The sequence below is a fragment of the Chiloscyllium plagiosum genome, unplaced genomic scaffold (genome assembly GCF_037043375.1).
Source record: "Chiloscyllium plagiosum isolate Xiang-an unplaced genomic scaffold, Cpla_swu_hap1 HiC_scaffold_22, whole genome shotgun sequence".
NCBI lineage: Eukaryota > Metazoa > Chordata > Chondrichthyes > Orectolobiformes > Hemiscylliidae > Chiloscyllium > Chiloscyllium plagiosum.
In genome coordinates, this window is record NW_028270160.1 from 31,312,841 (window position 1) to 31,328,333 (window position 15,493).

The window sequence follows — 15,493 nt, forward strand, 5'->3', positions numbered from 1 at the left end:
GCAGCTGTTTTATGTGACATTGAAAATATTGACAGTAGTATTCACATTTATGAGACAAGAAGAGCAATTCCTGGCCTTCAAAAGCACTACTCATTTCTATGTATGATTCATTTTGTAAAGAATATTAGGGTTTTAACTTACTCTGTGGAAATATTACATATGAATCCCACTTCAGTACTCACCAGATAGCCAATGTGGAGAAAAGGTATTGGTGATCCATGACGTAAACCCTTGCTTGAAAGAACAAGTAAAGGATTCAACACTGCATGGAGATATGACCTCATTTATCTGTGATACCTCTTGGTCTAATTCACAGACAGGATTCAGAAGGACTACTCGTGGGAAGAAGACACTCTGGCGAAGACACACACCATTTTTCATCAAGTGATTCCACAAATTCAATGTTTTGGTCTATAGAGTATAGTGAGAAGAGTTAAGTAAGTATTGCGAACATTTAGATTATAAAAGAACACAATGAACTATCAAAAAAAAGGATAATTAATACATGATGACCTAGCACTATTATTGCTCAACTATTAATCCAAAGACCCAGGAAATATTCTGGGGACCCAGGTTCCAATCCTGCCATGACAGGCCATGGAATATGCATTCATTAAAAATCTGGAATTACGAATCTGATAATGAACACTGTTAATTGTTAGAAAAGCCCATCTGGTTCACTAATGTCTTTTAGGGAAGGGAACTGCCATCATTACATCGTCTAGCCTACACGTGACAATGTGGTTGAATGAATTAAAAAGGTTAGAGAACTAAGCTTAGAGAACCTAGTTTGCTTCCAACTCAGGTTTATGGCAAAAAAAAATTGTCAGCCTCAATATTCCAACATCAAACATGAATTTGGGCAGTCTCAATCCCGTTCCTCATGGCAGTTCACAAAATAGCACAACACTATCCTTGGTAGATACGAAAATAGCAGTTTAATTCAGAAGTTATAATACATACATTAAATGAAATGTCCTGTTCTTACTCCTAGAGTTAGCATTAAAGCACTTTCTTCGAGTATAATCTTAATGTTGCAACTAAGTATACCATATCTGATCTGGAATTTCCTGATGACGACATTGGCCACATTAAGTTACCACAGTGTTCAAGTTCCAGCACTAACTGCTCCCATTTTGATGAGCAATAAGAAAACAACAATAAGATAATACCAATTTAAAAACCTTAAACCAGTCATGCTTTTAAATGTAAGCCACACCTCAGCTGCTAACTTGAATCAGAAGCATTATGGGTTCAAGTCCTTTTCTAAAGATCTGCCTACAAGACCCAAGGCTGACACTCCAGCATAGTACAAAGGGAGTGTTGTAGTTGCTGTCTTTCAGATAAGATGTTATGACAGATGCATGTTGAATATCTCAGTGCTATTTGAAAAAGTGCATAAGTTATCTTCAGTGTATTGTACAATACTGAATCTTTTCTCATTATCACAAAAGAAAAGATATCTGGTTATTATCACAGTATTGTTTGTGGCAGTTTGGTGTGCAGAAACTGGATTTCTCTTGTATTTACTCCTGCGACATGGGCATCGCTGGTCAAGCTAACATTTATTGTCCATCCTATTTGAGAAGGTGATAGTGAGCTGACATCTTGAACTGCTGCAGTTTGTGTGCTGTAGGTCGAACCACAATATCGTGAGGGACAGTGATATATTTACAAGTCAGGATGATGAGTGGCTTGGAGAAGAACTTTCAGGTGGTGGTAACACCATGTATCTATTGCCCTTGTCTTTCTAGATAGTAGTGGTCATGGGTTTGAAAGATGCTATCCAAGCATCTGTGGTGAAAGTTTGTATGCATCTTGTAGATAGGACACATTGCTGCAACCGAGCGTCAGTGATGGAGGGAGTGGATGTTTATGGATATGGTGCCCATTAAGTAGGCTGCTTTGTCCTGGATGGTTTTAAGCTTCTTGAGTGTTGGAGTTGCGCTCATCTGGAAAATAGAGAGTATTCCATCACATTTCTGACTTATGCCTTGTCAACGGTGTACAGGCTTTGGTGAGTTGGAAGGTGATTTACTTGCTGCAGTATCTCTGACCTCTGACATGTTCTTGTAACTTCTGTATGTATGTGGCGAGATATTGCATTTCTGGACGTACAGTTTCAAAGCTGAATGTTATGTTTTGTTTTTGCTAAGTCCAAGTTTGTAGCAGGTTTTGTGGAGGGGTTTTCACCATGATGTCAAGCAAGTTTTCTCACCATACTTGCCAAATTTGCACCATCAACAACCTACCCTGCCCTTGTGGGTATTCATGTCATATTCAGGCTCTATCTTACCACACACCATTCTCAAAACACATCACTCACAGATAGCTGCCAAAAGACCGGCATCTCAGCTTTTGAAAAGCTGTCATATGCTCAGACACGGTTGGCAATCCAGCGTTACTCCTCACTGGCAACATCATGACATAGCAGCCACAAATATACAGCACATAAACAGCATACTGACACTACCTCACACATACATTCTCCCATCTTTGTTACCATTTAACCAGGCCATATACTTTACTTGTCTGGAGCAACATCCCATCTAAACATCCTCTAAGTCCGCATTGTCCTCATCCAATGCCATTTTGGACCTGCAGCCTGCCATTGTCCAGGAGGGGAACATAACATACATACAAGCAATTGGACAAATCTAAATATAAGCTTTTATTTACAGACTGTAAAAGGGAACACAAACAAACCAATAGAGGCTGAGTTTCGTCCCCCCAATGTAAATCAGAATATGGCATCATGAGCAATGAACAATCCATGATTTCTGCTGCACCCAACTCTCAGCTATTGATATCAAAAGGATTCTGGAAGGTTTATCAAAATAAAAAAAATGAACTGTGGATGCTGGAAATCTGAAACGAAAACTTAAATTGCTGGAGAAATTCAGCAGGTCGGGCAGCATCTGCGGACAGAAAAGAAGAGTTAATGTTGAGGATCCAGTTACCCTTTTTCAGAACTGAGTTCTTCTTGAGCTCTGAAGGAAGGTCATAGAACCAGATACATTGACACTGCTTTCTCTCCATAGATGCTGGCACACTTGCTGAGTTTCTCCATCAATTTCAGTTCTTAAGAGTCATAGAGATGTACAGCATGGAAACACACCCTTCGGTCCAAACTCGCCCAGGCCAACCAGATATCCCAACCCAATCTAGTCCCACCTGCCAGCACTCGGACCACCTTCCTTTCAAACCCTTCCTATTCATATACTCATCCAGATGCCTCTTAAATGGTGCAATTGTACTAGCCTTCAACACTTCCTCTGGCAGTCCATTCCACACACGCACAACCCTCTGTGTGAAAAAGTTGTCAGAGAGTCATAGAGATGTACAGCATGGAATATCTTTCCCCTTTCACCCTAAACCTAAGCCCTCTCGTTTTGGTCTCTCTGACTCCAGGAAAAAGACCTTGTCTATTTATGCTATCCTCATGATTTTATAAACTTCTAGAAGGTCACCTCTCAACCTTTGACCTCCAGGGAAACAGCCCTACCTATTCAACCTCTCCCTATAGTGCAAATCCTCCAACCTTGGCAACATCCTAGTAAATCTTTTCTGAACCTTTCAAGTTTCACAACATCCTTCTGATTGGAAGGCGACCAGAATTGCACACAATATTCCAACAGTTACCTAACCAATGTCCTGCACAGCCTCAACATGACCTCTCAACTCCTGTACTCAATCTGCGACTCTATTTTCAAGGAGATATGAACCTGCACTCCAAGTTTTCTTTGTTCAGCAACACCTGCTAGAACCTTACCATTAACTGTAGAAGTCCTACTAAGATTTGCTTTCCCAAAATGCAGCATCTCGCATTTATCTAAATTAAAATCCCTCTGCCACTCCTCAGCCCACTGTCCATCTGATCAAGATCCCTTTGTAATCTGAGGTAACCTTCTTCGCTGTCCACTACACCTCCAATCATGATGTCATTTGCAAACTTACTAACTATACCTCTTATGATCACAACCAAATCATTTATATAAATGATGAAAAGTAGTGGACCCAGCACCAATCCTTGTGGCACACCACAGGCCTCCAGTCTGAAAAACAACCCTCCACCAGCACACCAGCTTCGAGCCAGTTTTGTATCCAATTGGCTAATTCTCTCTGTATTCCATGAGATCTAACCTTGCTAACCAGTCTCCCGTGGGGAACCTTGTCGAACGCATAACTAAGTCCATATAGATCAGGTCTATCGCTCTACCTTCATCAATCCTCTTTGTTACTTTTTTAAAAAACTCATCAAGTTTGTGAGACATGATTTCCCATGCACAAAGCCATGGTGACTATCCCTAATCAGTCCTTGCCTTTCCAAATACATGTACGTCCTGTCCCACTGGATTCCCTCCAACAAATTGCCCACCACTGATGTCAGGCTCACCGGTTTATAGTTCCCTGGCTTGTCCTTACCAACTTTCTTAAATAGTGGTACCACGTTAGCCAACCTCCAGCCTTACGGCACCTCATTTGTGAATATCGATGATACAAATATTTCAGCAAGAGGCCCAGCAATCACTTCCCTAGCTTCCTACAGAGTTCTAGGGTATGCCTGATCAGGTCCTGGGGATTTATCGACTTTTATGCTTTCAAGACATCCAGCACTTCCTCCTCTGTAACATGGATATTTTTCAAGATGTCACCATCTATTTCCCTACATTCTATCATCAGGCTTATCGTATCCAACACACCAAAGCTCTGTCATGGATAACAATAGCTTTCAAAATCCCCCACCCTCCCACCCAACATCCTTGTCCTCCTTCTCCTTGGAATTCTGCAGCCATTTCCCAGTTCTTCAGTATCCAGCACACTGCCTTGTTGCGAGCTTCAATTGTGCAGAGCAGTGCACACAAGGATGACGCTGCACATTGCTTCCCAGACTATTCTAATTATACTGGAGGTCCCCCCCAAGACTGAGCCAAGCATTAGAATGACATCTTCAACAGGTTGATCCAAAGTTTTACCATGGCCCTGGTCAAAGTATGGGTGGCATTAAATCTGTGCCCTGGATAAGTCAGGGGATTGTGCAATGGTGTCATGAGCCACGATCATTGGGTATAGCCCTTGTCTCTGCAACTGGTCTTGGAAAGTGCTTGCTCCAAGTGCAGGATATAGGCAACATGTGCATGAAGTGCTAACAGTTATCACAGATAACCTGAAAAGTAATCATATGGAACCTTCTCTTGTGGATGAAGTCCAAAGCATTGTGGTATGCCCATCTTAGTGCAGTGTACAGTCAGTGGCACCCTGCACACAGGAGAAGCCATCCGGTCCTGAATCCTACTGCCCAGGTTATAGTACTGATTACATCATAGGAAAATAAAATGAAATGGTATAAATATGCATAGATGGCATCAGTCACTGTTCTGATGCATTTATAAGTGTATGACGAGAGAACCCTCATAGGTCACCCTTCATACCACAGATGGAGCCAGTTGCAAAGGAGTTCAAAGCAGCTGTCACCTTCATAGCTACTGGGAGAGGATGACCTCCCACTCCTACAAACCTCAGCTTCTCCTCAGGCATCTGGTAAAGGTCTGTCACAATGGCTCAGGACATAGTGAGTCTGTGTCTGTGCCTTGCTTATCTCTAAGAAATGGGAGATGGGGTCAGAAAACTCTGGACCTTCCACACACCTCATGTGGCAATCCCTCCAAAACCTGCATGTTCTTCATCCTCCACAAGAGATTGGTGCTGCTCCAAGCCTTGCCCCATCAACACTAGTACACTACATCCCTCTCTGCCTTCTTAGGAAGGCAGCCACAGTGACCAACATGCCACCAATGGCAAGTGAAAATTACCTAAAATGGAAACGTAAGAATTGAAAGAGGTTCGCAGATCTCACAACTTTCATTGGTGGCAAACCCTTTTGATGTAGGGAAATATGCTGCATCCTGATAACCATCATCTATCTACATTCAGGCTCAGCGTGAGCAGCAATATGGTATAATGTCATGACATCTGAGTGACCACCCCACGTGATCAATAAAGGAGAGCTCCAACACCCTTCCTATCACAGACACACTGTAAATTGAATATTGGCATCTCAATGATCCTCATTTTGGCAGCAATGACTTAAAAAGAGACCAAGGTGAGCCAAAAATGAACCAATAACCATCCAAAGATGCTGTGGGAGGTGAATACAATGAGAAGTTGAATGCTTATTGTGGCTCTGGGATGGGAAGAGGGTATGAGTGCAGCAGGTACTCTGTTTTGATGTAATGTGCTACCTTCAGTAAATTGCTGTGCATGCTGAGCTGAATGAATGATGGAGACATGACCTTCGGGATTTGGTACAGCATGTCTCACTATATGAATAAGTGTTTTCAACCCAAAGATAGAGCAGGTATAAAGGATGCCATCCTTTTCCAGGTATTTGCTGAAAATGTGTTGCTGGAAAAGCGCAGCAGGTCAGGCAGCATCCAAGGAGCAGGAGAATCGACGTTTTGGGCATGAGCCCTTCTTCAGGAATGAAGAAGGGCTCATGCCTGAAACGTCGATTCTCCTGCTCCTTGGATGCTGCCTGGCCTGCTGCGCTTTTCCAGTAACACATTTTCAGCTCTGATCGCCAGCATCTGCAGTCCTCATTTTCTCCTTTTCCAGATATTTGCTGAGTAGCAATTGTTTCTGGAATGTGCGGTAAGCTGGGCATATAATCAGATGTGAAGGACACAGTAGGAGCAGGTTGGTAGTTAAGGAAGCACGTTTGGAACAATGTAGTGAGAATTCCTGATTCGTCTCACAACAAGAATCCCTCTAAAAATCTCACACTTCGCCAAAAATGGTAAGATTCAGTCCCTCAGATTACTTCTATCAAGAGTCCGCTCAACCCTTTCTTAGCAGAGCATCCCATCTATCCTCATAACTGAAGTATTTTACCCTTGAAAGAAACACAAGACTCAGAACTTAACCAATACTCCACATGAGACCAAAACAATGTTTTATAAGTGATCATCAGAACTTTTGCACTCTATGGCTTTATTTACACAACCCAAGATTTCATGTCCTTTTAACTATTTTACCTGTCCTGTCATCTTCAAGTAATCTTTTCATACTTTAAGCATTCTGTTGCATGCTCAACTTGCCCCAAAGTGTCAGCAGCTCTCTTTTTTTAACATGCCAGTTGAGAAATCCATTGTGGCTTCTGTACTATTGATTATTACAAGTCTATCTTCTTTGGTCAACATACACTTTTGATAATGGGAAAATTAATCTCATTGCTCCATGCACGATGAGACTGGCCTTATTGGCAAACTTGTAAATACAGCCTGTACGATTTGCTCACCATGTAAGCTTGAATTTGAAATTTAAATAAGGCACCTCAAAGCTATCCTGTGAGATAATGACTACCTCTTCGAGATCACTGCTCAACATATGTCTTGAGTACTCACAGATCAGCCTGAGGCTGTCACCTTTAGACCTGAAAAGTACCCAGTCTACCTTAAATCATTCTAGAGTGTAAGGTACCTCAAATATTTGAGCAAAAGTGGAAGCTACCATTATTGTTCTGTTACTGTACAGTAGCAAAATATGTGATACTTTCCAGTAACAGGGTGCTGCTGTGAAACCAAAACGATGCCATGCAAATAAGTAATGTGATATATGAATTTCAGATTATCAGCTGAGGCAAAAGCACAGTTCACTTATGCTTGCTAGAAACCACACATATTCATACGTAGTGTCTTGTCTAGTGCAAGATAAAGTAACATGCATTATGCCTTTGTGAATCAATTAGGGGCATGGGGGACCATGGCTCTCTGGTGCATTCTCTTTGGCAAAGTCTTGACCAATCAGGATTGATCCGCCAAATGATCACCATCCTTTTCTCATGTAATGTTAATTGTTTTCCCTTTGTTGTTGCATTCTTGCATCTACCCTGGTGAGCCTAAGATGAAAAACTTTGACAGCATTTCTCTCTTCTCAGTAATATTTAAGATAATTGAGTCATTGTCCACTAAGAGCCTTTTCCATCCCTTTTCCATCAGGGATAATCAGAATGGTTTTGTGCGTGGAGAATCATGTCTCACAAAACTGATTGAGCTTTTTGGGGATGTGATGAAGAAGATAGATGAGGGCAGAGGAGTAGATGTTGTCTACATGGACTTTGATAAAGCTTTGTCAAGGTTCTGCATGGTAGACTGGTTAGTAAAGTTAGATTACATGAGATCCAGGGAGAGCTTGCTATTTGGATACCAAACTGGCTCGAAGGTAGGAGACAGAGCGTAGTGGTGGAGGGTTGTTTTTTGGATTCCAAGACTGTGACCAGCAGTGTTCCACAAGGATTGGCGCTGGATCCACTGTGGTTTGTCATTTATATCAACAATTTGGATGAGAATTTAGGAAACATGGTTAGTACATTGCAGATGACACTAAAATTAGTTGTATAGTGGATAGTGAAGAAGGTTATCTAAGATTACAAAGGAATCTTGATCAGTTCAGCCAATGCGCTGAAGAATGACAAAGTTTAATTTGGATAAATATGAGATGTTGCATTTTGGTAAGATGAACAAAGGCAGGACTTCTACAGTTAATGGTAGGGCCCTCGGGAATGACGTTAAACAGAAAGACTTATGGATTCAGGTACACAGTTCTTTGAAAATTGCGGCACGGTGGCTCAGTGATTAGCACTACTGCCTCACAGCACCAGGGTCCCAGGTTCGATTCCAGCCTCGGGCGACCCTCTGTGTGGAGTTTGCACATTCTCCCTGTGCCTGTGTGGGTTTCCTCCCACAGTCTAAAGATGTGCGGGTCATTCTAAATTGCCCATAGTGTTAGGTGCATTAGTCAGAGGGAAATGGGTCTGGGGGGTTATTCTTTGGAGGGTCGGTGTGGACTGGTTGGGCCGAAGAGCCTGTTTCCACACTGTAGGGAATCTAATTTAATCTAGATAGACAGGGTGGCACAGAAGGTGTTTGGCACACTTGCCTTCACTGCTCAGATCACTGAATATAGGAGTTGGGATGTTATGTTGCGATTGTACAGGATGTTGGTGAGGCCACTTTTAGAATACAATTCTGGTTGCCCTGCATTTGGAAGGATATTAATAAATTGGAGATAAGGTAAATAGCAAAAGGTCTTTTCTGTAGGATGGGGGAGTTCAAAACTAGAGTCATATTTTTTAAGGTGAGAGAAGAAAGTTTAAAAGGACCCGAGGGACTATGTTTTCACACAGAGAGTGGTTTGTATGTGGAATGAACTGACAGAGGAAGTGGTAGATACAGGTACAGTTACAACATTTAAAAGACAGATTGATGAATAAAATAAGTTTAAGAGGGATATGGGCAAAATGCAGGCAAATGGGATTAGTTAAGGTTGAGAAACTTGGTCAGCATGGACAAGTTGGACTGAAGGGTGTGTTTCCATGCTGCATAACTCTATGGCTTGAGAGAAAGGCGGTTGGTCTTGTAACTTCAGGGCATCAGTCTTCCTCAAGTATGGGGCAAAGCAAGAGGCAAGACTCCATGAGATACCACAGGATGTAGGAGGACTAAACCAATGTTGATGACATAATTCTACAAAGCAATGTAGCCATCTGGCCAATTTATATGATTATTTTCCCTGGGATATATTTCCTCATCATTATTCTAGATCCTGCATCTCTCTTAATTTCCTACCAACTTTGCTGTACCAAATTTACTCCATTATTTGGGAGCCTATAGAGTATATCCTGTAACATATTTGCACTTGGGTTCTTGATCCCCTTCGAAGGTCTGGTCTCCCTAGCAGTACAACATTCTACTTAATCAATACTTACATCCTGCCTCATTTTTTTCCTTCCTTACCTTCCTTGAACATCTTTTATCCAGCAATATTTAGCACTCATAGAGTCATAGTCACGGAGATGTACAGCACGGAAACAGACCTTTTGGTTCAACATGTCTAGTCCCACTTGCCAGCATTTGGCCCATATTCTCCTAAATACTTCCTATTCATGTACCCATCCAGATACCATTTAAATGTTGTAATTGTACCAGCCTCCTTTGGCAGCTCATTCCAAACCTCTGCATGGAAAAAAAAACCTTACCCTCAGGTTCCTTTTCAAACATTTCCCCTCTCACTTAAAACCTATGCCCTCTAGTTTTGGACTCCCCTACCCTGGGAATAAGACATTGGCAATTCATCCTATCCATGCTCCTCATGATTATATGAACCTTTATAAGGTTACCCCTTGGCATCTTATACTTCAGGGGAAAATGTCACAGCTTATTCAGCTTCTTCCCATAGCTCAAACCCTCCAACCCTGCCGACATCCTTGTAAATCTTTTTTGAAATCTTTCAAAGTTTAACAACATCTTTCCTATAGCAGGGAAACCAGAGCTGAACAAAGTATTCTAAAAGTGGCCTTCCCAATGTCCTGTACAGCCACAACATGACATCCCAACTCCAATACTCAATGCACCGACCAACGAAGGCAAGTGTGCCAAACACCTTCTTTACCACTCTGCTTACCTGTGACTCAACTTTCAAGGCACCTACACCCCTCGATTTCTTTGTTCAGCAACAGTCCCCAGGACCCTACGATTAATTGTATAAGTTCTGACCTAGTTTGCCTTACCAAAATACAACATCTCACATATATCTAAATCTGCCACTCCTTGGCACACTGGCTCGTTTGACTTAGTCCTGTACTTCTTTTGAGCCAGATCTCCATTATTAACATGACATCATATTTAGCTATCTCCACCTGCAACTCACTAGCCTTATTTAGCACACTTTGTGTATTTACATTTATGCCAAGTAAACTGCATTACCTGTTAGTCTGATCCTATCTGAAGATTTATTATTTCTTACTTTAGTACTATCTGCCTCTCCCAAATCTTCATGTGTCGTGTTTCTCCTTTCTAATAGCACATCCTGGTGTTCATACCTCTCCTACATTAGCTTAATCCTTCCTCAACAAACAAACAAACCATTTTAGGTGGAACATATTCAATCTTCATAGATAGAACTAGACATTTGGATACAGAACTGTATCAAAGGTCATAGACAGAGGGTGGTGATGGACGGTTGCCTTTCAGTCTGGAGGCCTGTGACCAGTGGTGTGCCACAAGGATCGGTGCTGGGTCTACTGCTTTTCATCATTTATACAAATGATTTGGATGTGAACCTAGGAGGTATAGTTAGTAAGTTTGTAGAGGACACCAAAATTGGAGGTGTAGTGGACAGCGAAGAAGGTTACCTCAGGGTACAACAGGATCTTGATCTGGAATGAGCTGCCAGAGCAAGTGGTGGAGGCTGGTACAATTATAACATTTAAAAGGCATCTGGATGGGTACATGAGTAGGAAGGGTTAGGATATCTGGTCAGCACTGCCAAGTTGGACCGAAGGGTCTGTTTACAGCTGCAGTACATCCCTATGACTCTAGATGCAACTGCTTCAAAACCAAAATCTGTATACTCGGAATCTAAAACCTTCTGTCCTGCACCATCTCTTCAGCCATGGATTAATTTCCTCTTTTCTCCTATTTCTATACTCACTGGCATGTGAGACAGTTAGTAATCCAGAGATTACCTTTTAGGTCCTAATTGCTAGTCGCTTTCTAAGCTTCTAATCTTTCTACATATTTATGTTATTGTATCAGTGTGGATCATGACATCCAGTTGTACACCTTCTCTGCTCAGTGACATTCAGGGCCCCACACTAAGGAGACAACATTATACCAACAACAGTTACAAATGACTTCATCACTACAAGGTGTTTTGGACTATCCTGTAAAAGTGAAAGGCATGATATAAAAGCATGTTTTATTTTATTTGTAGAGGAATATCTTATCCAGTGCTATTGGATATTCAGTAAAGTAAGGTCTTCAGCTTTAAGAGATCTGAAAAAATAAACCTAACTCAAACTAACTGTATAACATATTAAAGGCAACATTAAATGGGAAGAGAACTGTTAAAAAGCCTAACTGGCTCACATCAGAACAGTAAATACATGTTATGAATCACTAGTCCACAGAATCAGTTCTGGCAAAGAAATTCCTGAATAAATAATTTTCTAGATGTTTCAGCCAGAAGGCTAAAGGCTATAAATATGTATTATTTTATTTTTGCAGAACAATATCATAAAATATTAATTACATGTGCTTATCTATTTTTAGTGACAAATGCAATAAGGAATAGAAATTTTCAATTTGAACAGTATAATGCTGTATACATAAATATTATTCACTGTATACTACTTCATAATGTGCAAAAACCATTCAATTAAAGGAAGCTATAAAAGCTCCCCAATGAATTGGTAAGTTTACTTAATGAATATCTAGATATTGCACAGTAACTAACCCAGAAGCCTAAATCCATCCCCAGCCAGTCACTCAGTACTCATGTAAGTGGTTTGGCATTCAGATTGCCCAGATTATGAGAGCATGTGCAGTGAAATAATCAAAATAATTTTGAGAACAGGAGAGAAGTAAGATAGAAAGTGCCAGAATCAAATGCCAAGGAGGAATCTGTAACAGGAAATCAACAGGAATGGGAAAGATAGCAGAAATGTAAGACAAAAAAGGGGAATTAGCAACTCAAAAACCACCAAGAATAGCAGCAGGATTAATAGCATTAGAGGCATTATGAACTGGAGTAGGACCAGTAAATTATGAGCCATTAGAAGCAGTAATAGGTAATCCAACACTAGATGATTTGCAAACAGAACAACCATTAGAAACAGACAAAATTGATACCAGATATTAGAAGCTTTGGGAGATGATGGATATAGAGCTGAAAATGTGTTGCTGGAGAAGCGCAGCAGGTCAGGCAGCATCCAGGGAACAGGAGAATCGACGTTTCGGGCTTAAGCTCTTCTTCAGGAATGAGGAAAGTTTGTCCAGCAGGCTAAGAGAAAAGGTAGGGAGGAGGGACTTGGGGGAGGGGCGTCGGAAATGTGATAGGTGGAAAGAGGTCTAGGTGAGGGTGATAGGTCAGAGTGGGGTGGGGGCAGAGAGGTCAGGAAGAAGATTGCAGGTTAGGAAGGCGGTGCTGAATTCGATGGATTTGACTGAGACAAGGTAGGGGGAGGGGAAATGAGGAAACTGGTGAAATCCGAGTTCATCCCTTGTGGTTGGAGGGTTCCTAGGCGGAAGATGAGGCGCTCTTCCTCCAACCTCGTGGGCGGCACGGTGGCACAGTGGTTAGCACTGCTGCCTCACAGCGCTTGAGACCCGGGTTCAATTCCCGCCTCAGGCGACTGACTGTGTGGAGTTTGCACATTCTCCCCGTGTCTGCGTGGGTTTCCTCCGGGTGCTCCGGTTTCCTCCCACAGTCCAAAGATGTGCAGGTCAGGTGAATTGGCCATGCTAAATTGCCTGTAGTGTTAGGTAAGGGGTAAATGTAGGGGCATGGGTGGGTTGCGCTTCGGCGGGTCGGTGTGGACTTGTTGGGCCGAAGGGCCTGTTTCCAAGCTGTAATGTAATCTAATCTAATCTAATCTAACCGTCGTGTTGTTGTGGTCTGGCGATGAGGAGTCCAAAGACCTGCATATCCTTGGTGGAGTGGGAGGGGGAGTTGAAGTGTTGAGCCACAGGGTGGTTGGGTTAGTTGGTCCGGGTGTCCCAGAGGTGTTCTCTGAAATGCTCCGCAAGTAGGCGGCCTGTCTCCCCAATATAGAGGTGGCCACATCGGGTGCAGAGGATGCAATAGATGATGTGTGTGGAGGTGCAGGTGAATCTGTGGCGGATATGGAAGTTTCCTTTGGGGCCTTGGAGAGAGGTGAGGGGGGAGTTGTGGGCGCAAGTCTTGCACCTCCTGCGGTTGCGCCTGTCTCCCCAATATAGAGGAGGCCACATCGGGTGCAGAGGATGCAACAGATGATGGATATAGCACAGCAAACAAGAGCAAACAAGAAATGTTGGCAAGTCGGAGAGCTAATGACAGATTTGGAAAGGACATGATAACCAGTAAGAGTGGAGTCACTGAGAAGAACGAAGAGAGAGTGGAACAGGATGAATGGAGCCAGCAGATCAACAACGAAAGATGTAGAACTAACAGGAAAGGAGTATTTAGGATGACATGAAGGGGGGCCTGCCAACAATTAGAAAGAACAATGTGAGGTACAGGAAGCATGTGTTGAAAAGCTCCTAGTTAAATCTGTTGTGACTTCTGTATTTAACATGAACTTTACAGGAACGATGGACTATACATCTTTGTGTTCCAAATTTTTGTGTGGCTTTCATTGTTATATTATCATTCTACTGCTGCAGTTCTTTCAGCTAAATGGCAACAAACACATGTATAGCAGCTAATAAATTTAATTTTATATATTTTTCAGCAAGAACTATAAAGTGAGGTATTTGCTATGCACTCACATATTTACTCCGTTACGTTCGTCTAACACTAAATGAAGAATATCTTCATACCTACATATGATGGTGGAATGTAAAGGATTAGTGGAACTGTTACATCTACAAAGCTATTTATAAGTGCACTCTTATCATTAGAACCAAACTATAGAGTCAGGATGAATATAACATGAGGGGAATTGTGTTGCAGACATTTTGTCCCCTGTCTAGGTGACATCCTCAGTGCTTGGGAGCCTCCTGTGAAGCGCTTCTGTGATCTTTCCTCCACCATTTGTAGTGGTTTGAATCTTCCGCTTCCGGTTGTCAGTTCCAGCTGTTTGTTGCAGTTGTCAGTATATTGGGTCCAGGTCGATGTGCTTATTGATTGAATCTGTTCAACCTCTCCCACAGACAGCTCACAGACAGGAAAGAACAATACTGGCCAAGGGACTCAACTACAACCACAGGGACGCCAAGACAGCAGACTTGCTAGCAGCACTAGAATGCAAACTCAGGAACAATGGACTGACAGAAGAGACACAACAAACAGTGAGACAAAGTATCGTACCTCTGATGACAAGGAAAAGACAAACACATAACCTCAACACCAAGGAGAGGGAAGCACTAAAATCACTAAGAAACGACAAGAACATAATCATACTACCAGCAGACAAAGGCAGAATGACGGTCATCCTGGACAAAGCAGACTACATCCAAAAAGCGCAACAACTACTTGCAGATACCAACACCTACCAAAAGAGGGAGTTTGACCCCACCCCACAGCTCACCAATAGGATAAACAACACACTGAGGAACCTACAAAAAAACGGACAGATAACCAGGTTTGACCTACAAAGAATGAAACCTGAAAGCAACAACACCCCCAGATTCTATGGACTACCTAAAGTGCACAAACCAGACATCCCACTCAGACCCATAGTATCACTACCAGGGACACCATCACACAAACTGGCTAAAGAACTACAGCAGAAACTGAAACACCTGATCGGCAGATTCAGACACTCTATACAATCAACACAGGAATTCTTGGACATCATCAGAAATATGCACATAGACAAGGAAGAAACCATGGCCTCATTTGATGTAACGGCACCGTTCAAACAGATTCAATCAATAAGCACATCGACCTGGACCCAATATACCGACCACTGCAACGGACAGCTGGAACTGACAACCGGAAGCGGCAGATT

The 15,493-nt window shown here is 42.2% G+C and overlaps 1 protein-coding gene across 3 annotated transcripts in view; it reads right to left on the bottom strand.

Moving 5' to 3' along the window:
- The window catches only part of LOC122561162 (uncharacterized), a 249,582-nt gene that overhangs the window by 184,753 nt on the left and 49,336 nt on the right, over positions 1–15,493 (bottom strand). For all 3 annotated transcript variants that reach the window (XM_043712662.2, XM_087998928.1, XM_043712663.2), the window contains exon 5: positions 183–411. In XM_043712662.2, the coding sequence (XP_043568597.2) occupies positions 183–411 (229 nt within the window). The remainder of the gene's footprint in view (positions 1–182; positions 412–15,493) is intronic.